Below are 19,628 nucleotides of genomic sequence, written 5' to 3'. Positions count from 1 at the left end.
GATCACGCCCGTGGATCATGCATCGAATCCTCTCATCTCCCCTCCTCATTATTCTCCATCCCCCCTCTCCCCTCTAACTCTGCTTCAACTCTCTCTACTTAACTCTATCTGTCGTCTCCATTTCCAGCCTCGCACCAAACGCAGCACCAATTTCGTGAACTCCTCGATCTCGAGTATCCCGCCAGCCGTCTCACAAGAAGCCGTCTCACTGGAAGCTCAGTAGCCTCGAGACAGAACCCCCAAAGCCGAAGTACACGACCCGAGAGACGTCCCTGGTAGCACATGCATTTTTGCGCCGCTTTCGCGGAGAGAAGGCTAGCACGGTCGGGTTGACTTGTAGAGAATGTTGTGCTTGCATACCAAGGCCATCCACATTCAGGGAGATCGTAGACCAGTTGCCATCATTCCCGAACCTAGACGAGCTGAGCAGTGAACCGTTCTCAACTAGTGTTGAGGCCTGTCTGCACCTCACTACTCACCATCCTCTATCACGCGCTACTGACACGGCGACGCTTGTATCACTAGTACTGGACGTCATGGAGGATTGTCCATGGCCAGAATGTTCTGATTCGTTTGACTTACTTCCATCACCCTCAACTCACGCACGCCGTATGCGAGCCACTGTAGCTCAGAAAAGTCTTTCCACAATCGGCAGCTAAGTAAGAAAAATTCCTCCCAAATGCACACATAAGGCTTGCTATTCATTCCTCCAACAATCACGAGTGCTATTCAGCATCGCCAAGGCTAGAAATCTCAGCTCAACAATGCCTGCGTCGAACCAGAAAATCATGTACTTCTATCAAGACCCGCACAATACATAATACAAGGCTCACCAGGCTAAACTAAATCCGGGCTCCAACGAACCCTTGCCTGATGAATCGAGACAGGTTCTTCCATACGCCATACGCCACGCCTTGCTTACATCCTACTCGTAGAGCCTACCACATCCATCGGCGACATGAAGCTCGCAAATTCAATTTCGGGTATGTTGAAGCTTTGGTTGAGGCCCGTGTGCCACAGAAAATCATCGGTGTGGTCGCCCTCCTCGAGGCTAGGACCTGCTGCTGATGATGCGATGGGTTCCAGAACTGCAGCCCTGGGATGATGGCTGGGGGATTTGGCCTGGTCGGGAGAAGCATCGATGGTGGAGGTCTTCGGGGCGTCTGATCGGGGAGAAGGCAAATTCGGGTCGTGGGTCGCCGGCGCCGAGGGTTTATTCTCCTGGTCCGCGAAATTTTCCCTCCACTGCCATAGGAAGTCTTGTAAGAGGCTGCCGGCCAGACGGGACTGCACGTTCAGCTTTTGTGGTGAAGAGTTGGGGTCGGTGGGTCTACTCCACAGCTGCAGGAGGATCTTGGACATCCTGCCTGGTAGATCGTTGTCTTCGATGGAGCATTTGCGGATGAGCACAATGCTGAGCTTGAACATCCTTTGGCCTTCCTGCAGGTTGACTAATCTGACGTGTCTCGTTCTGAGGATTTTGAGGACGAAGACGCTGGCCATCATTAGGGCATTCTGAAAGATGACTGGTCCTCGTAACAAGACGTTGTCGTCGGGTTCCTGGCGCGACAGCTCCTGAATGATCGATGTAGCCGAGTGGTAACCGTCCAGTAGACCTTCACACGGAATAGTTTCTACATTGTGTGCAAGGAAGTGATAAGTTCGAAGCTGCAGGCAAGCGAACAGGAAGACCAGATGTGTTCGTCCTATGATGTTGTAAGTATACAATCAGCGGTTCAGGGGTTGGAAACCCTACTAGATGTATCTGAACCGAGCTGAGTTCGTAGGTCCCTCAGTTCACTTGCATACACCGGGATGAGGGTAGTGACAGTGAGTAAGTCGCCACTCGCCATAGCTCTATGAAATTTGTTGCATAACAGGAAGACGGCGCTGCTCTCGTATAGCGCTTGTGGGACGAGTCCCTGGCTGATCGGCTTGGAGATGAGTTCCAGCGTCGTATCGGCATCAAATAGAGGCGGGTGGCCAAGAAACGCCGTGATGCTTTTGTCAGGTTAGCCAAGTCGCAAAGAGCGTGCATAAGAGCAGGGGAACCAACTTCTCTGCTGCTACGAAGCAGGCCGTCCATGTTGTCAATGCTTCTTTGAACTCATGCAGATCCAAGCTTATCTTGACCCTGGAAAAGTCTTGGATCTCGAAAGGCTTGTGTATGCCGGCATGCATCGCACTAGTCTTGGCCAAAGACGCAAGGAAGTAGGATATATCTGTCGACATGGAAGAAGTGGGAAGGGACCAGAAGCAAAGCAGGATCATCGCTTTTATGTCGTGTCTGGAATGTGGTGGGCTCCCGATGGTCTGCCACAACAGATTTTTGAAACCAGCTGTGATGCTTGATAGCAGAGCAGGCTCGTACTCTGATCTTCTCGCGGCAATGGTCAAGATGGTCCAGAAGAGGAGGGGAGACTGCGTAAAGCAATCATCAGGCGTGATGCTGTCCTCGAGTATTGGCACGTAGGAATGATACCGTTTGAAAAATCTGCAATCAAGGTCAGCGTCGAAGAGTGACTATGCTATGGAGTCTCACGTTTTGAACGCCTGGTTGACCAGCGTCATCGGCAGTCTGGTAGTCCCTAAAGGTGGCGACTCTCCCAAGTCGCGCACACCAACCAAGTCATGATCTTGCGAGACTGGGTCACACTCCATCGCCGTGTCTTGCGAGCTGACCAGAGTAGACGGCTTCTCGCCAATGCCCTGCAGTCCAGGAGCAGTCGTGTCATCGTCATTCTGAGGATGCGAGGATGCTCTGTTCTCGTGGGCCGGATTGGTCGCGTGTGTAGCAGAGGACGATAGGGCCGCTTGGAGATGTTTGACCTGTCTGGACAGCTCATCCCATTTCCTACGAGAACATCAGCAAAGGGCCGGTATGCTGCACCGCTCGACTCACGAGTGCTTGTTGGCGCGCCTGAAGCTGTCATCATAGACGCAAGACAGACCCAATCGATGACATCGCCTACAGGTCCGATGGTGGCTGCCCTCACAACGAATCTAGGACCCGAGTCGTTAGAGAGCGAGACAACGTGCAACTAATGCAGGTCCTCCGGACAAGTCAGGACACGTTTCTTCTTGCGCACCTTACACTGGCGGCATTCTCGGCATGCCAATCTCTTGTTCGCGCGCCGGGGCGGTTCGGCAGGATCGGGAGGCAAGGGAGACGCTGTCGACGCGGCGCTGGGCAAGAGTGACCGGGCATGCGCTGGATCAGTCGAGTCTGGTGTCTGCATCGCTGGCGTTGCGGAGGGCAGTCTCTCGGAGCAGAGCGGCGGCGGCGGGCCCGTCTTATAACATGCGCACATAACCGGCCTGTGACCTCGCCGCCGAAAGCGCTGTACACGGTCCGTATCGGTGGAGGCTGCGATTGGCGGCAGGCTGGCGTGACCTGGGGTGCATATGTACTCCCCGGAATTCGAGGCAGGTGGCCCGTTGTCGTTGCGTCAGGCTGACCCACGGACGGGGGCGGCGTAACCCCAATGTCAGTACAGGCTTCTGCCGGATTTCGGCCCGAGGGAATCGCTGGATCTTATCGACACAATAAGATAAAGCCTCAACGGCTTTCACGCGCCGCACGGTCCGGGTCTACGGCAATGAGAGCAACTGCCTGGCTCAATTGTATAAGATCCAAGTGGGGTTGGCGGCACAGGCCCAGGGCCACCGACACTGTCGAGGAATCAGAAGGTGGTCATCTGCAATATTCCGAACAGGATGCTTCCAGCGGGAAGCTCGAACGAAGTGCGTGCGCACAGTGTCGCCAGTCCAGTGTGCCTTTCAGGGGTTCGGTCAGGTTATTGCCGCTATATCGATATGTGACTGATCTTCTGGTTCAGGTACGACGCGACAAGATTGAAAGCGGCCGTTGTTGTCGGCGCTGCGCTGCGAATCGGCTTCAGCACGATCATGATGCTGGATACAGGCGTGTGAACAAGACAAGGAAGATTGAGCGACTTCGAGCGACGACCGGTGGGCATGGAGCACCTGGTACATCGTCGGCGCGTGGTTCGTTCCTTCACCATAGACACTCACGCCTTTGCCAGCCTAAGCCAACGGTCTCTGTCGATTCTGCTGTCAAGCGATTGTCCTTACCAAGCCATCGCCCTTCATCTTCTTCTGTTCCTCTCTCCCTTGGGCAAACAGCCACGACTCTCACCCTTGATCGTGCCGTTGGCAATATGGTCATATCTGCGGTTGAGGCTAATCGTCTCTTTATTAAGTAAGTACTTGATGTGAATGAGCACGGTCAAAGCCTTCCACTGAAACATGACAGGTTTTTCAGGGAATACCATCCTTTCATCGACTTTCTAGACCCAGCGAGCTCGCCTGATGGAACATACGTGCAGTCACCGCTCCTGTTCTGGGCCGTTATCGCTGTGGCAAGCCGGCGTGACTGTAGATTGCAAGCAACGCTTGGCCCTCTCGTCACAGACCTCTTGTGGACAAAATTCGCACGGCCACCATGTTCATTAGCAGACGTACAGGGCATGCTTTTGACTTGTTTCTGGCCCTTTCCTGCGGCCTCTATCAGCCTCGACTGTCGGTCGGCTCTCATTGCGGCGACCACGAGTGTGGCCATGCAGATCGGGTTGAATTGTGCGGAATCCATGCAAGACTCGTGCGTCAATCAGAACGCACCACTGGTGGGCAATCTCAAGGCTGCGAAAACATGGGCTGCGTGCATTGTAGCAGCGAAAAGGTCAGCATTGGTCTAAAGACCTTGATAGTCGATTGCTCACAGCTTACATAGTGTGTTTGGATTTGCTAGCCAGCTGGCTGCTGCTCAGGACGACATGTCGTGTCGTTGCAAAAGTTCAGTCAGTTCCCAAGGAAGCCTGCCACTACAGCTCGACTATCTCCTTCAAATTTTCAAATTCTGCAACCGTGTTCATAATTTCATGGCACCCTTGGATCAGGTGACAGGGAATCAAGGGATCGCGAAACTGGTTGTCCTGGAAAGTGAGTTCGAAACCTTGCGCACCATTGTCGATGGTCGAATCTCAGGTACAGCTCACCCTTTACCTTAGCATTGATGTTTCCGTAAGCTGACTGACAGACTAACAGCAAAAGTGAGGGTTATGCTGCTGTTTGCTGGCCTCCAACTGCGCCTCCACTACTTCTTTGAGCCACGGAAATCATTTCACCATCGTCGGGGGATGATACTAGCGTATCAGCTCACGTTGCTGCTGGCGGATCAGTTGAAGATTGTTGATGAACCAGGAGGATTGCTCCGTTCCGCTCCAGTGATCTACCAGGACGCAATGATTTTTGCGTGCTTCCTTCTCCTAAAGGTGACGAAGAGCGATGATTATAATGGAGAGATTGATGTTGCAGCTGGCAAGACCGCCCTCCGTGTCTGCTTGACTAAGCTGCGCAACTGTGTTGCCGAGACTGACGATTTCCGGGCCAAGGTATATGAGCTGTTTGAAAGATTGCGAAGAAATGATCACGAATTACGAAGTGGTGCTACTCGTGAGCCCAACGCTAAATTGCGACCTCGATTCTCCGGCAGCCTCATTCATGACTTCCTCTGGATGTGGCGGAAGGAGCTGGGTGATTGGACAAGTGCGGGAGCTTCTCAGGGGGAGAGGTGAATGGCTCTATCGCGAGCGAAGCATTCGACCGTGTCAGCGCCGATGTATCGCTAGTAAGCCAGCTTCTAGCCCGTCTGTATATTTACATGGGTCCCTGCATCTTACCTTCCGCACCATGTCTCTGCTTGTGCTACTCGACAACGCCTCCGCATACAAAGGCGCCAACTCGGGTCCATACGTTGGCCTCAAAACCGCCAAGCTTCCCCAACGTTCTACCTTTTCACCACGGCTATCCAGTAGAGATACAACAGAAGCTGCGTCCATAGACTTGACTTCAGAGAGGGTAGCTAGAGAAAGAAACTCTTCTACGCCTTGCTTTGAAGGATACGATTAAGCTAAAGAGTACTATAACATTTTCCTCGACTGTCCTATCGAGGCGAACTTGCTGTCCTCGCTCTACCATGAATATCTGAAGTTTGGATTTTCCCAGTCTGTCATATCTTCGAAAGCCGTCTCATTCGCGCCGCTTTCCGTAACCGTCCCATTCCTGTCGCGACGTTTGTTCTCTGTGCTCAGATAGAATCGCAGCGAAACGATCATAACAATTCCAAGTGCCAGCACCGCTAGAGTTGGCTCTATCAGGCTGGGGTAGTGTTGCTTCGCCTCTGTGGTCTTGACGAGAAGTGGCCCGACAGCATTGGAGATCACTGTGAGTGACCATACAAGGCCGGATGTTATCGCCTTTTTCGTGTGTCCCGCCGTGTTCGCCGTCATCAAAGCCAATAGCATGACATATGCTACTGCAAAGAAAATGAGCAGGATGAAACCTGCTAGGGGAATGCCAAGGTTTTGCCAGCTCGACTTCCATATCATAACGCATCCAGCAATCACTAGAGCGCTCGAAAAGACGAAGGCATTGGCTCGCTGGTTTGGGAAGTACAAAAGACCAACTCTAGTAAGATCTCGGTTAGTAGCTGCTTCGAACTGAAGACGTTTGACGTGTACTTACCCAACCACAATAAGCGCAACGAACCCGACTCCGCCTGGAGTTCCGCTGAGTAGAACGGAGTCTAAGGAGGAGAAGCCAAAACTGCCAATGATGAGTGAGCCAAAGCCAGACACAGCTCCATTGACGAGCGTGATAGTGAAGGCTGTGAGGCCGAGTAGAAAAGTCTTAGGATCCATGAACGTTTCCTTGACGTGGTATAGTTTGAAGACTGTATTCTCGATACCGGTCTGAGAGGACCGCATGCGCTTGACCGCTAGGACGCGCTCATCTGACGAGAGGAACTTAGCCGTCGTGGGATTGTCCGGCAGGACACATGCCCCAATGACGCCCCATACAGCCGTCAAAGATCCAAGAATAATGTACTGGTATCTCCAGGGGTGTAACGATCCGTGAATATGACCAACACCGTAGAACGCAATGCCGCCAATGAGGCTGCCGAGTCCGGAGGCTGAATACCATATAGCTAGACGAAGGGGCTGCTCGTCGCGCCGATACCACATTGAACAGATGAGTGAAAAGGCGGGCGCCGGCGTACATTCGCAAATCCCGAGGAAGAACCTAACAAGTCCACTCATCAGGAGACGGTCGAAAGTGGGAGGAGGGGAGGGAGGGAGTCGGCATACCGGTTGACCATGAGACCAGCGTAAGAATTTACGCCTGCAGTCGATATGGTGACGATACCCCAGATGGCTATCGAACACCCCACAAACTTGCCTATTGGCAGGCGTTGTGCAAGATAGGTGGCCGGAAGGATTGTGCAAATTGTAAGCACAGCTACTGGTTGCGAGAAATTGGACCCATACTTCCAACGAAATAACCCCAATAGAATACCATGACTGCGTACGAAAACCTTTCGAGGCTGACCTGCGGTTTCCCATCGACGATGACCTCCTGAGACAGATCGAGGTCTTGAAGAAGACCAAATTGAGCGGCGCTATTGAGAATGCCTTTGTCCGTGTATTGGAAACCCCAGCTCAAAAAGAGGACTGGCATCAACACCATGTCAATGCGCCGCAGATATTTCCGTTCTGCCGCTGGGGAAAATTCCATCTGATCAGCGAGTTCCGAGTATTTTGCTCCCACATCGTTAATGTTGTCTTCGACTGGCGGTATCTGCTGAGGGTTTTCATCATGACTGACGTCTCCCTTGGCGAGCTCAGTCATAGGCAGCGACATATTCAAATGTGGTTTCTATAAATGATGAAAAATGAGCCTCCTCAAGCAAAAAGGAGAGAAACATTGTATGCATTCTTATGCAAATTTCCATTCGGAACAGTACAAAATCAGGCGCGCATGTCTCCATCGGTCCGTACCGGCTTGTGATATGATTGATCGCAGCTGCTCGTTAGCCGTTTTTCCGTCGCAAGGCTGCGCTCCAGATTCCACGTCGGCGCCGTACCGGTACCGCTCGGCAAGCGCTCAGGCTGTTTTTGCCAAACTCAACTCATTTAAAGACCAGTCTCTCTGTGTACAGCCAAGGCCCACAGGTTGACCTACCTACTCAATTACGGCAATTTACAACATGGCACAAGACAGCCTGGCAGAACTCAACGCCCAAGACATAGCACCAGGGGCCACGAGCGATCTTGCAGCCTTTGCATCAGCACTTCGCTTTGATGATATCCCGGCAGAGGTTGTTTCTAAAGTGAAAGAGCTCATACTGGACAACATCGGCGTGATTTTCCATGGCAATCAGACACCGTGGGCGAAAATGATTGCAGAGATGGCGACAGAAAGCGGTGCCACTGCCCGCTCCTCCATCGTGGGCCACGGCGTCAAGACATCGCCCGCGCAAGCAGCCCTGGTCAACGCAACAGGAGGCCACTCCTTTGAATTCGATGAGATCCATCGCGACGGCGGGTTCCACCCTGGATCCATCATATTACCAGTGGTATTGGCGCTCGCGGAGTCTGAGGGCGGACGAACCGGACAGGACTTCATTACTGCCACGGTGGCTGCGTATGAAGTCGGATGCCGTGTCGGCATGTCGACGGGCGCTGGGCTCTTTTTCAGAGGTCATCATCCCCAAGGCGCTGTCGGCCCCTTCGCGGCAGCCACGGCTGCTGCAAGAATTCTCAATCTAGATGCGGCAGCCACGGCTGCTGCAAGAATTCTCAATCTAGATGCGGCAGACACTCAAAACGCCATCGGAATCGCTGGCTCAGCCGCGGCAGGACTCATGGCTGCCCAAGAAGGGTCGATGGTCAAGCGTATGCATGCCGGGTGGGCCGCCCAGAACGGCGTGTACGGTGGTCTGTTGGCTCGCAAAGGCTTCACGGGGATTTCAAACGTTCTTGAAGCGTCCTTTGGAGGCTTTCTACAGACCTTTAGTAGCGGCCCTCTTCCGGAAAACTTGCAAACCAATCTGGGCAAAACATGGGAGACTCTTAACGTCGGGTACAAGCCGTACGCTACAGTGGCAAGCATTCAGACCGCACTCGACTGCCTTCGCATCATCATCCAGGATCATTCGCTGACTTCGGACGACATCGAAAAGATTGACATCGGATGTTCTAAGATCACGTACCATCACTGCGCCTGGGCGTACAAACCAGCCGGTGTGACTGCTGCACAAATGAACCTGTTCTACAGCCTGGCCGTACTTGCGACCGATGGTGATGCCGGCATGGGTCAATTCGAACAAGATCGCTTGCAAGAACCAAAGCTTCTCGGCTTGATATCACGAATGGAGGCTCATATTGACACCGAGATCGAAGGCATGGGACGTACCTTTCGCCACGCGGCTAGGGTGAATGTGCGAACAAAGGACGGGCAGCAATTCGAGAAGACGGTACTTCAACGGCGAGGCTCGCCAGACAATCTGGCGCAGCCTGGGGACATTGAGGCAAAGTTCAACAAATTAGCGGGCACAGTCCTCAGTGAAGGCGGTGTGCAAAACGTGCAACGGTTGGTTGAGGATTTGGAGAATGCTCCGTCACTTGACGAGCTTTTCAAGGTTTTGAGGGCGAAAAATTGAACATTCGAGCAAATGTAAATTAGTGTTAGCTATGACCTGCATACAAAAAGTTTGACATAGCTCGTGACGCTGTCGGTCTACCTCCCCTACCTAAGTAAGCTAGGAGAAATCGATATTCCGCATCGCCTATGTTCTCTTACTAACCTAGAATCTGAAAGCTAGCAGCAATGCTCTAATCAAGTTCCATTGAAAACTTTGGTTGCAATTCGAAGTCACAGGTAAGCACCGAGAGCCAGAGCCCTATAAACCTGGTCTAGAAGCGACAGGCATTTTACCTAAGTCTGCAGCGGTGTGCGAAGTCGGCTCCGGAGGTATTGCTATGTCCACCGAACATCGCTCAACAGTGAGCCCCCTCTCCCTGTGCGGCTTGCGGCTGCGTCGAACGTCAGGCCCTCTGTTTCAGGCCGCGAAAAGCGACGCTTATCAATCTGACGAAATTGCCTTACACCAAGCACGAAGCATATGTCGCAAATGATAACCCGTATCGCGGACTTCAGTTTAGTCACACATCTAAGAGATCTGGGAATTACAAGAAAGTACTCAGTACTACGAGACGACCACGGCAAGGAAAGACTTCGCGTGGCCTTAGGGCGGTGCGCAGGCCTACCAAGGGAGACGATGGCAAAGCCATGAACAGATTGTAGGAAATTTGTCAACTAGTCTCATGCCTCGACGGGCATTGACTATGTGGTCACGAACAGAGCAACATCCTTGCATAACAAGTATCCCTTCCCACTCTGCTTTCCTTTTTCCACATTGCCGTCAAGAATTGTCCATTCTATCCTCCTGTTTGAATGTATTCCTCCGAACAAGGTTCGGTGTTCTGCGAATCATCCAATCTCATCGAATCTCATAAGGCAGTCGTTGCTCGCCGAAAGACGAGCTAGTCTTGTGAAGCGTGACCAACGGTCTTTCCAATTTCATAAACGCCAAAGCCGCCATTGTAAGTAGGTGGGTCGTAGACGGCCACGTTCTATGTATCTCGTGCTGTCGTTGTAATCGTCCTTCTGATCGAATGTTTACTTCATTGTAGTCATAAAAGCCAGAGTCTCGACGCTGGGTCGGTCAGCCATTCTCCTCAGTTGCTTCTCACGAGGTGATAGAGTCCGCTTCGAAGACGTGATGAGTGGTGTCGTCTCTTTAATCAACTAGATTGTTGAAGCTGTCGACTTAATGGACGAAGAGTCGGACTTGATAGTCTTTGTGGACAACATTGTGGTCGATAGAGCGACGTGACGGTAGTGTTGTGGTTGTTTATCGTCAACGTACTTGAACAGAGGACATTCCATATATATTTCACTTATCAAGTGCTAACAGAGCAACGCAAATTGATCTTGCTGGTGCTTGATGTAATGTGAAAGTGAATCATCACAAGAACCAATCGAGCTACTTGTATTATATGAACGGCCGGTCTCATGGCACCATCGGAGTCGTACATTGCTTTGAAATACAACCCTGAATTGAGGCTTTGGGATCCTTATCTTGTCAGGCCACCTGAACAGTCTAGAGTTTAAAATCATACTTAGGATTAGACATCCAAACCCAACACGATTTTTGTAAGCAAAGAAAGTAGTCAAGTTTTGCAGGCACCTTTGAACTATACTGCGTTCAACCGGTGTTGATGCATCAACTGTGGAGTTCACAATGCGTCGTTGAAATCGTCGACTTCGTCGTGCTTGCTACAGCAAGACTCTATCACGATCGAAGAACACGACACACTTTGTATCAATCTGCAGGGATCCATGTGAAAGGCACCTCGCACCCCATGTCGATTCGCACCTACATGCGTGGTCACTTCGTCTTCTGGCGCCCTCCACTAAGAAAAGTGCGGCGAGTGACACTGTCGTCTCAAGGCGGAAATCCCACTCTCCTCATCCTGGGAAGCCGCATACTGCGCATACTGCTGTTTTTCCTTGGCCTCCCCCGAATCCCTCTCCACAGCCTGCTCGCCATCATCGCCTTCGATGGTGCCATCTGCACCAATCGCACTGCACACCCATTGCTCACCTTCCAACACGACGCCCCCGGTACGGCTTCGATCAAGTACTCCAGCATCGCCGACGACATCACCCCGACCCATTGCCCTTCGCCGGTCACCTTGACACTCGTGCCCGAGATCACGCTGCTGAGGACGGCGAGCCACCACGCTTCGTGCGATGCCCACCGCCGCCGCATCTTGTCCGAACTCTCCCGCACTGGGTTGTGGATCTCTTTGGCGACGTCTCGCCGTAATACGATCCCTATTTTCTCCTCGCACCCATCACTCGACAAGACCGAAACCATTCGACTGTACGCCGACCATGAGAACGTACGTTCCGTCTTGACCCATTCGTCCAGCTGGTGCGTCGCTTGCTTCCATCACACGTGCCGCATTTCACACGCGAGTCCACTTCTTCGAATGTCTTTCCACCGCCCGCGCCATGAAACCCTACGTCTTTGGTATCCACATCGCACTGCAAAACGACCGAAGTCGAAAAGTTGAGATACTCGCTGTGTTGGTGGTTTCTTTTCGGCCCCAGAGATGCTGCATGGAGCTCAGTTCTGTCGTTCGCGATAGGAGACTGCTGTGGACAATTGCGCCAGCCGTGCAGATAACTCCTCGGTTTCGCCTCATTTGCCCTGCCCTTTTTTGAACCAGAATCGCTTTGAAAGAAATCAGGGGGACCGATCGCTGCATCAATCAGCGACATATGGCACTATCTTTGCCTCGAGTGTTACTACTCTAGGTGCGCGTATCATTATCCCGTCTGTTCTCCGTCATGGCCTCTCAGGCTTTGTTGTTGACATATGTCTACTTCTTCTTGGTGACATGCCTGGGCTGATCTACAGATCTCATCGAGCGCAACGGAAAGCACTTTCAGCCACCTCGACCAAGCCCCGACATGGACGGTACAGCGGCAAACATGCATTAATGTTGGCTTCCGGGTTGGTCATCGTAGCCCTGGGTGCTTTCGCATGCCGTGGAGGTAAACTGTGAAGACGTCCTTCGGCTAAAACTGCCGTCCAGGACATGCGCTAGCGAACTTTGGCCATCTAAAACAACCACGCGACCACCCGCCGATACATCCTCGACCACTTCCACCTCCAGGCTCCCCGACTGCCCAATACACATCCACCATGACGGCCGTCAGCGCCGAGGAAGGTGTGGCCGACCTGAAGCTCGCTGGAGACTCCGGGTCGGTCGCCAAACAGAACGGCTCCAAAGCAAACGCAGCAAACGGCGATTTAGAAGGCGGCGACTCGGACGACGACGAGGCCGACGAGGGCGAAGAGCAGCAGCAGGGCGGCGCGGGAGACGGGGCGGCCAAGAAAAAGAAGAAGAGAAAGCCGAGAAAGAAGAAGAAGGCCGGCACAGGCGCAGCTGGCGGAGGCGCAAAAGCCCAGACCTCTCCTCCCACCAGGAAAGTCGCAGATCTGTTCCCAGACAACTCGTACCCCGTGGGTGAGGAGGTGGAATACAAGAACGACAATGCTTTCCGAACGACGAACGAGGAGAAGCGCCATCTGGATCGCATGAATCAGGACTTCTTGACCGATTACCGCCAGGCGGCCGAGGTGCACCGAGAAGTGCGGAAGTATGCGCAAAAGATGATCAAGCCCGGCATGAGCCTGACGGAGATTGCTGAGGGGATTGAGAACGGGACAAGGCATTTGACGGGCCATATGGGTCTGGAGGAGGGGGATAACCTAATTGCGGGTGTTGCGTTCCCCACTGGGTTGAGCTTGAACCACTGCGCAGCGCACTACACTCCTAATGCAGGCAATAAGATGGTGCTGAAGGAGGAAGATGTCATGAAGGTGGATTTTGGTGTTCACGTCAATGGTCGTATCGTCGACAGCGCCTTTACCATGTCCTTCCAACCCCAGTACGACAACCTGCTGGCTGCGGTAAAGGATGCAACAAACACCGGTGTGAGATTAGCCGGTATCGACGCTCGCCTGGGTGAGATTGGAGAAGGTATCCAAGAAGCCATGGAGTCCTACGAGGTCGAGATCAATGGCACGACGTACCCCGTAAAGTCCATTCGCAACTTGAACGGCCACACCATCGGACACTACAGCATCCACGGCGGCTCGGCCGGCAAGTCTGTGCCTATCGTCAAAGGCGGTAGCAACGAAAAGATGGAGGAAGGTGAAGTTTACGCCATCGAAACATTCGGCAGCACAGGCAAAGGTATCGTGCGCGACGACATGGAGACATCTCACTACGCCAAGGTCGCCGACGCACCAAAGGTCGCCTTGCGGGTTGCCTCGGCAAAGACGCTCCTCCGCAGCATCGACAAGAACTTTGGCACACTTCCATTTTGCAGACGGTACTTGGACCGACTCGGTCACGAGAAGTACCTGCTGGGATTGAACAACCTTGTTCAGAGCGGCATCGTGCAGGATTACCCACCTTTGGTCGATGTCAAGGGAAGCTATACGGCTCAATACGAGCACACCATTCTCCTCCGCCCTACCGTAAAGGAGGTGGTAAGTCACGGCGACGACTATTGATCGACGGGAATGAATTACGAGTGCTGACTACGCATGGAAACGGCGTTTGACTACTTCACACTTTGTGTCATGAGTATACAGGGGCAAATCATCAAAAGCGGTCTCTCCTTCTTGGCGTCTTATTACACTCCCAAGAATTTTCTATCGCTCAATGAGACTTCACATCGCGAATATCGGCGCCGTAGAACCTCCACGCCCTCTCGACTTCCAAGTCATCTCTACCCTTGTTGTTCGTCAGCAGGATCTCGGCGCCCTTCTCAGGCTGGCAGTATGTCACCACCTCCGTCTGCACAACATCAGTATGGACAACACCTTCCTTAGCAACCCACCCCTCACTCACCTTCCCAATCGTCAACTTCAGCGAGCCCTCGATCGTAGGCTGTGGTTTGTAGACTGCCGATGGTTTCCTCCCTCGGATCCTCGACAGGATGTTCTTCTGCACGACGGAGGCTTGGAAGAACGCCGCCCGGGCCATCTTGGGTCCTCCTGTTTCTGCTACGTCGCCGAGGGCGAAGATGTTTGTCGCAGTCTTCTGTTTAGTGGAGACCTGCAGGGTTGGGTGGACTAAGATCCGGCTTGTGGACGTGCAGATGGCGTCTGGGGTGAGGGTTGAGAGGATGCTGGAGTGTGGTGTTTGGCGGGTGCAGGGGATCTGTGACTTGGTAAGCACCGTGAATGACAGATGTTGTGAAAGGACTTACTACGATATCATAGTCGACGACGGAGCCATCTCTCAGGGTGAGCGACGTCGACCCCTTTTCTCCATTCTCGGTCTGGCCATGTCGCATCTCGGGCCTCTCATCAAGCAGAACCTCCACCCCAAGCTTCTCCAAACTACCCAAGACATGCGTATGCAATCTCGGCCCAAACCTCGGAAGAAGCTGATTTCGAGAATGGATCAGCGTCACCTGCTTATCAGGATAATAACTCTTAACGTCCGCCACCAGCTCGACACCAACAGCACCGCCTCCAACGACAGCAACTCGCCCAGCGGCCTCGATAGCTTGCTGGTACGCTCGCAGCTCCTGACAAGCCTCTCCACGATCAGTGGCGCTCAACTTTGCCGGAGGACTCTGACTACACCCCGTCGCCATCACCAGGAAGTCGTACGGGATCTGTTCCCCAGACTGCAGAAGTACCACATCGCTCTTAACATCCGCAACCGATCCACGTACATGTCCGAGACTACCCACCGGCAGGCTCTTCGCGATATGGTCGTACGGGATGAAAGCGAGCCGCTCATGCCCCTGCAAAACGGTATACCTGGGAAAATTGAAAGTATAGTTAAAATGCGAGTTCCTCTCGATCAGAACAACTCTATAACCCGTCGGTACGCTATTCGCCAATCTCTGCGCGACCTGAATCCCCGCGAACGATCCGCCTACGACGATGATGTTCTTGGGCGAGTCGACGGGGTTGTAGGTGTGCTTGTGAATGACGATGCGGAGTTGATCGAGGAGGGCGGAGAGGGCGTATGGGGTGATGAACTTGATTGCTAGGAGGATGAGTCTGAGGGTGTCGAAGGCCATGGTGGCGAGTGGGGCAGTTGAAAGAGACGGATGAGATGATCTGATAAGATACAGCGGAAATGAGAATGTAAGTGAATGCTTTCTACTGGAGCTGGGGGCCGAGTTCGGAGGGGTTTCGATAACGGATGCAGATGATGCCGCTGCCGATGGCAGTTTGCAGATGGTTAGGAACAGGCAATGGAGGTGAGTCAATGTCTCTTTCGTACGGATGCCTGATCGGAGAGTCCGCGGCGGGTCGTGCGAAGCGCACATTCCTCCATGGTAGTTCATCTTCGCAAGGAATACCTCTCCAATAATGGGGGATGTGAGGCGCTTCTTGGATCGTTGTTTGACTCAGCTCATTTAATGTGCGGACTCCGCGGATCTTATCTCAAGAGTCCTGTCGCTTGCAAGATTTGGCTGAAACCCCCTTTGCCATTTGACTGCCGAATCCTAAACGATCCACCCAATCCTTCCAGATTCAACTTCACCTGCACGACCAAAGGAACGTAACGCCCTCTACACTCGCCAAAGCAACCAGAAACATAGATCCCCACCCCTCCACCCCAACACCCACCTCCCCCTCCAAAAAATCAAACATCAAACATCGCACTCCCCGGCCCCGTCATCAACGTCAACCGATCACAAACCCACTCCCCATCCGCGCGCCTCGTCCACCTCGTAACCTCCACACACTCCCTCACAATGGCACTACTCGTCTCAAAAACCGCCTTCACGGCACTCGTACTCCTCAACGTCGCCTTGCCCCTCCCCTCATCCACATCCACCAAAATATCCGTCGGCTCGACGCGCAGGTTCGGGGCGTCTTGGGTGAGTGCGACGAGGTGGGCGTAGTATTCGTCGCGGGTGGTGGCGTTGAGGAAGGCGTTGGGGCCTTCGGATTCGTATCTGAAGTTGGGGGAGAGGTATTTTTCCATGACGGGCTTGTAGTCGGTTATCGGGTGGTCGTTCAGGTAGGAGACAAGGAGGGTGCAGAGGCGTGAGAGGTAGGCGGGGGCGGGCATGGTGGTTGGGTCGGGGAAGCCTTCGAGGGGGTTTGGGGAGGGGGGTTTTGTGCTGATGGAGGTGGACATTATTTGGGAGGGTTTGCGGGTTCTTTTTGCAGAAGTTCCTTGGGTTTGAGACGAGGAAGATATTGATATTGATTCGAAGGCAGAGAGTAGGATAAGAAGAATGAAGTAGGATCTTAAAATGAACACCTACATACCCCTAGATGCATCCGCGTACACTGCCCGCAAGGTTGATAGAATTTAGTGTCTCAGCTGCCCACTTCGGTGTTGAATCCGATGTGGTCCGTTGGTGCATTAGGGCGAACGCTGACACGCATGTCCAGTTCTGGGCGGCTATGTTTGCCATGCGATTGTCTCAATAATCTCAAGTGGTATACGAACAAGTCCAGCCTCGGACGACGATCTCTAGATCCGGTGTTGCGTGGACATATCGAAGGAATGCGTTGAGTGTAGGCGCTGACAAGTCTGAAGGAAGAACCACAAATCCAGCCAAGAGTATTTGCTCTTCTGCACTGCCATGGAGAATGCCGAAGAGAACGCGAGGTAATCTCGCACCTGGTTGCAAGCAAGCAGCGAAAACCCCTGCCCGGCCCAGCCGCAAGCGTGCAGGTTCGATGCAGCATGGAAAAAGAACAAGTGGAGACGCTCCAACAGCTCGAGCTTCGTGATCCTCCAAGGCACCAACGTGCGCATTGCACATATTCATCAATTCATCAGCCACCTCATGTCCGGAGCGGCAGCCCCCGAGAAGTACTTATATACTGTACCTCCATCACTTGACCAGCACCCGCAGACCCTGAGACCCTTTCTTCGGAAAGGGAATCATGTACTCCCGCGCCATGTCGATATCGTCCTCCCTCGTCGTCTCGAACAGCTCCAGGTTGAAGCGACGGAACACGGCTGCTAGCGTCAGGTAAAGCTCTGCCGTAGCGAGGTTTTCGCCCAGGCATCTTTCGATTCGATCATCCGTTAGCCAAGACTTCGTTACGATTCATAAACCATGACCACTTACCTTCTTGTCCCTTTGCTGAAAGGCACGACATACTTCTTCCGTTTCTGCCCTTCCTCGCCCAAGAACCGCTCGGGTTGGAATTCGTTCGGCGATGGGAAGATTTCTTCGTTTAGATGGATGTGCAGCGCACTCATTCCCACTGGCAAGCCGGCGGGTATTGTCCAGTCGCCGTATTTGATCGGTGTGTAGGGAGAGATTCTTGGCATGCGATGGACGACGCCATGGCTTAGTCGGTGGCCTTCTGCGACGACTGCGTTGAGATATTCTAGCTTCTCCAAGGATGCCAGTGGTGCGAGGGTGCTCGGGTCTGGTATTGCCTCGTTCAGCTCTTGCTGCAGTTTCTTGAGGATTCTGGGATTGTTGAGGATGTGGAATGTGGTGTTCGCGAGATGGGCCGCTGAAGTTGTAATCTGGGTAAGGAGGTTAGTAAGTCCTAATCTGAAGATATTTGGTGGTAGACTCACTCCAGCACCAATGATGACCTGAGCCTGGTTGACGAGATTGAACGTGGACCGATCTTCGGGTGGCAGGTCAGGACTGTCGAGCATCTCATTGAAGACCGTACGCCGCTCTTCTTTCTTCTCCTGGACTCGCTCTTTTTGAACCTCCCTAACTTGTACCTCGAGGTACTGCATCAAAGTCAGCCAGATCCTTGCTCGAGAGATCACTAGCAGCATACACTTTGGACCTTCATCAGGGCATCCACGCCAGGCCCAAGGAGCCAACCCCAAGAAGGCGGAATCTGTCGCATCAAAGCACGAATGGGTGGGCAGAACTCCATGAGCCATAACCCGTCAGCGGCCTCATCGAAGCCATCGATCAAGACCTTCTCGAAATCCGGACTGTCAAGAGCTCGCTGGGATTTTCCGAATGAATAACCCGAGATGACATCCAAAGTCAGGGACGAGTATGCATGCTTCAGCGAGAGAGGCTTTTGCGAAGCTCGAAACTCCGTTATTCGTTGACATAGCTTTTCCACCCGTTCCAAGATGGTAGATGAGAGCTCGCCAACCGACTTCTTCGAGAATAGTGCATTGAGTGGCGCTCTTCTTTGCCGGTGCTTCTCATGCGATATGGTAGCGAAGACAGAGGTCGTCTCTCCCACGCTGTCCACGAACAAGAACGTCAGCCACGGTCATTCCAACCCTCAGATGTCGCTTACCTATGCGTCACAAACGGATATTTATCTCTCGGATTCCCATGACCACTATACAACTGCTCATGAAACTCCGGATCGATAACGTGCAGCTCATACGGCGAGATCCTGATGATCGGGCCGTACTTGTCATGGAGCGCTTTCAGCAGAAACGTATACTGGCCTCCGAGTATTACATCGTAGTAGAACTCATAGTTGTGCGTCAAAGCGGCGAGCTTGGGGCCAGGGAATCCGCTCAGCGGGTGGAAGAGGAGTCTGTCGACGCATTTCCAGATCGCACCGCCGATGCAAATGCCAATGAATGTGCCGATGTTTGGCTGTGTGGTGATCACGATGGCCAGCTGCTGGAGAGCTGATGGGAACGATGACAGTGATGGGAGCCATCCCACGTTATGGAGCTTTTGGCAGGCGAGTTTGCTGAGCCACAAGGCAAAGAAAGCCGCCGATGTCCTGAGTACGACCCACGCCCCAGCTAAGAGGGATATGACTGCATTCGCAGAGAGAGTCGGTCGTTGCTCCATGTTGTGTATGTGCTAACGGTGCAGAGAATTGACGGGCGAGGTCGAGTCTTACATACATATGAAGGGTGTTTCAAGTTCTTATTCGTAAACGCGAGAAACCGAGTCGAAAGCCAGGGTTGCGTTCCATCCTTCGATGAGAAGTATATGCTGACCGGTTTTGGATCCGCTTGCGAAAGGCGGAGTTGGATTCATTGTAGGGCTCGAGAGTCTTAGTAAGGTCATCCTGAGGTCGATCCTTGCGGCTGACAATTGCTGGCATCAGTACTTGTTCGCGGTTCCTCGCTTGTCTGATGGTCTCATAGTTGATGAAGCGAGGAAAAGTGTGTACGTCGAGGTGTAGAACTTGGTAAGGACGGCAAGTGAGACAGGGGGCGCCCAAT

General features: G+C 53.0%; 8 protein-coding genes across 8 annotated transcripts; 3 read left to right on the top strand and 5 right to left on the bottom strand.

Moving 5' to 3' along the window:
• Positions 1–918: 918 nt before the first annotated feature.
• Positions 919–3,311, bottom strand: M409DRAFT_60025 (uncharacterized protein; the record flags this gene model as incomplete). Its single annotated transcript, XM_033814351.1, has 6 exons — positions 919–1,706; positions 1,757–2,001; positions 2,057–2,494; positions 2,543–2,854; positions 2,903–3,003; positions 3,090–3,311. 6 exons carry the CDS (start codon positions 3,309–3,311, stop codon positions 919–921), a joined length of 2,106 nt encoding a protein of 701 aa, XP_033661212.1.
• A 406-nt stretch (positions 3,312–3,717) lies between these two features.
• On the top strand, positions 3,718–5,597 carry M409DRAFT_60024 (uncharacterized protein; the record flags this gene model as incomplete). Its single annotated transcript, XM_033814350.1, has 5 exons — positions 3,718–3,744; positions 3,840–4,222; positions 4,277–4,702; positions 4,754–4,962; positions 5,068–5,597. 5 exons carry the CDS (start codon positions 3,718–3,720, stop codon positions 5,595–5,597), a joined length of 1,575 nt encoding a protein of 524 aa, XP_033661211.1.
• A 396-nt stretch (positions 5,598–5,993) lies between these two features.
• Positions 5,994–7,548, bottom strand: M409DRAFT_70496 (uncharacterized protein; the record flags this gene model as incomplete). The annotated part of the gene is made up of 4 exons (XM_033818762.1): positions 5,994–6,489; positions 6,547–7,104; positions 7,170–7,320; positions 7,350–7,548. The coding sequence occupies 4 exons, from the start codon at positions 7,546–7,548 to the stop codon at positions 5,994–5,996; spliced, it is 1,404 nt and encodes a 467-aa protein (XP_033661210.1).
• A 520-nt stretch (positions 7,549–8,068) lies between these two features.
• Positions 8,069–9,523, top strand: M409DRAFT_29174 (uncharacterized protein; the record flags this gene model as incomplete). The annotated part of the gene is made up of 1 exon (XM_033809343.1): positions 8,069–9,523. One exon carries the CDS (start codon positions 8,069–8,071, stop codon positions 9,521–9,523), a length of 1,455 nt encoding a protein of 484 aa, XP_033661209.1.
• A 3,117-nt stretch (positions 9,524–12,640) lies between these two features.
• On the top strand, positions 12,641–14,020 carry M409DRAFT_70495 (uncharacterized protein; the record flags this gene model as incomplete). The annotated part of the gene is made up of 1 exon (XM_033818761.1): positions 12,641–14,020. The coding sequence occupies one exon, from the start codon at positions 12,641–12,643 to the stop codon at positions 14,018–14,020; it is 1,380 nt and encodes a 459-aa protein (XP_033661208.1).
• A 148-nt stretch (positions 14,021–14,168) lies between these two features.
• M409DRAFT_70494 (uncharacterized protein) lies at positions 14,169–15,549 on the bottom strand (the record flags this gene model as incomplete). Its single annotated transcript, XM_033818760.1, has 3 exons — positions 14,169–14,306; positions 14,361–14,672; positions 14,722–15,549. The coding sequence occupies 3 exons, from the start codon at positions 15,547–15,549 to the stop codon at positions 14,169–14,171; spliced, it is 1,278 nt and encodes a 425-aa protein (XP_033661207.1).
• Positions 15,550–16,121: 572 nt separating this feature from the next.
• M409DRAFT_29171 (uncharacterized protein) lies at positions 16,122–16,622 on the bottom strand (the record flags this gene model as incomplete). The annotated part of the gene is made up of 1 exon (XM_033809342.1): positions 16,122–16,622. The coding sequence occupies one exon, from the start codon at positions 16,620–16,622 to the stop codon at positions 16,122–16,124; it is 501 nt and encodes a 166-aa protein (XP_033661206.1).
• Positions 16,623–17,331: 709 nt separating this feature from the next.
• M409DRAFT_70493 (uncharacterized protein) lies at positions 17,332–19,248 on the bottom strand (the record flags this gene model as incomplete). Its single annotated transcript, XM_033818759.1, has 6 exons — positions 17,332–17,509; positions 17,572–17,981; positions 18,036–18,200; positions 18,251–18,677; positions 18,734–19,044; positions 19,117–19,248. The coding sequence occupies 6 exons, from the start codon at positions 19,246–19,248 to the stop codon at positions 17,332–17,334; spliced, it is 1,623 nt and encodes a 540-aa protein (XP_033661205.1).
• Positions 19,249–19,628: the final 380 nt, after the last annotated feature.

Source organism: Zasmidium cellare (genome assembly GCF_010093935.1).
Source record: "Zasmidium cellare ATCC 36951 unplaced genomic scaffold M409scaffold_49, whole genome shotgun sequence".
In the NCBI taxonomy this organism is placed as follows: domain Eukaryota; kingdom Fungi; phylum Ascomycota; class Dothideomycetes; order Mycosphaerellales; family Mycosphaerellaceae; genus Zasmidium; species Zasmidium cellare.
This window is presented reverse-complemented; position numbering and strand designations above follow the sequence as displayed.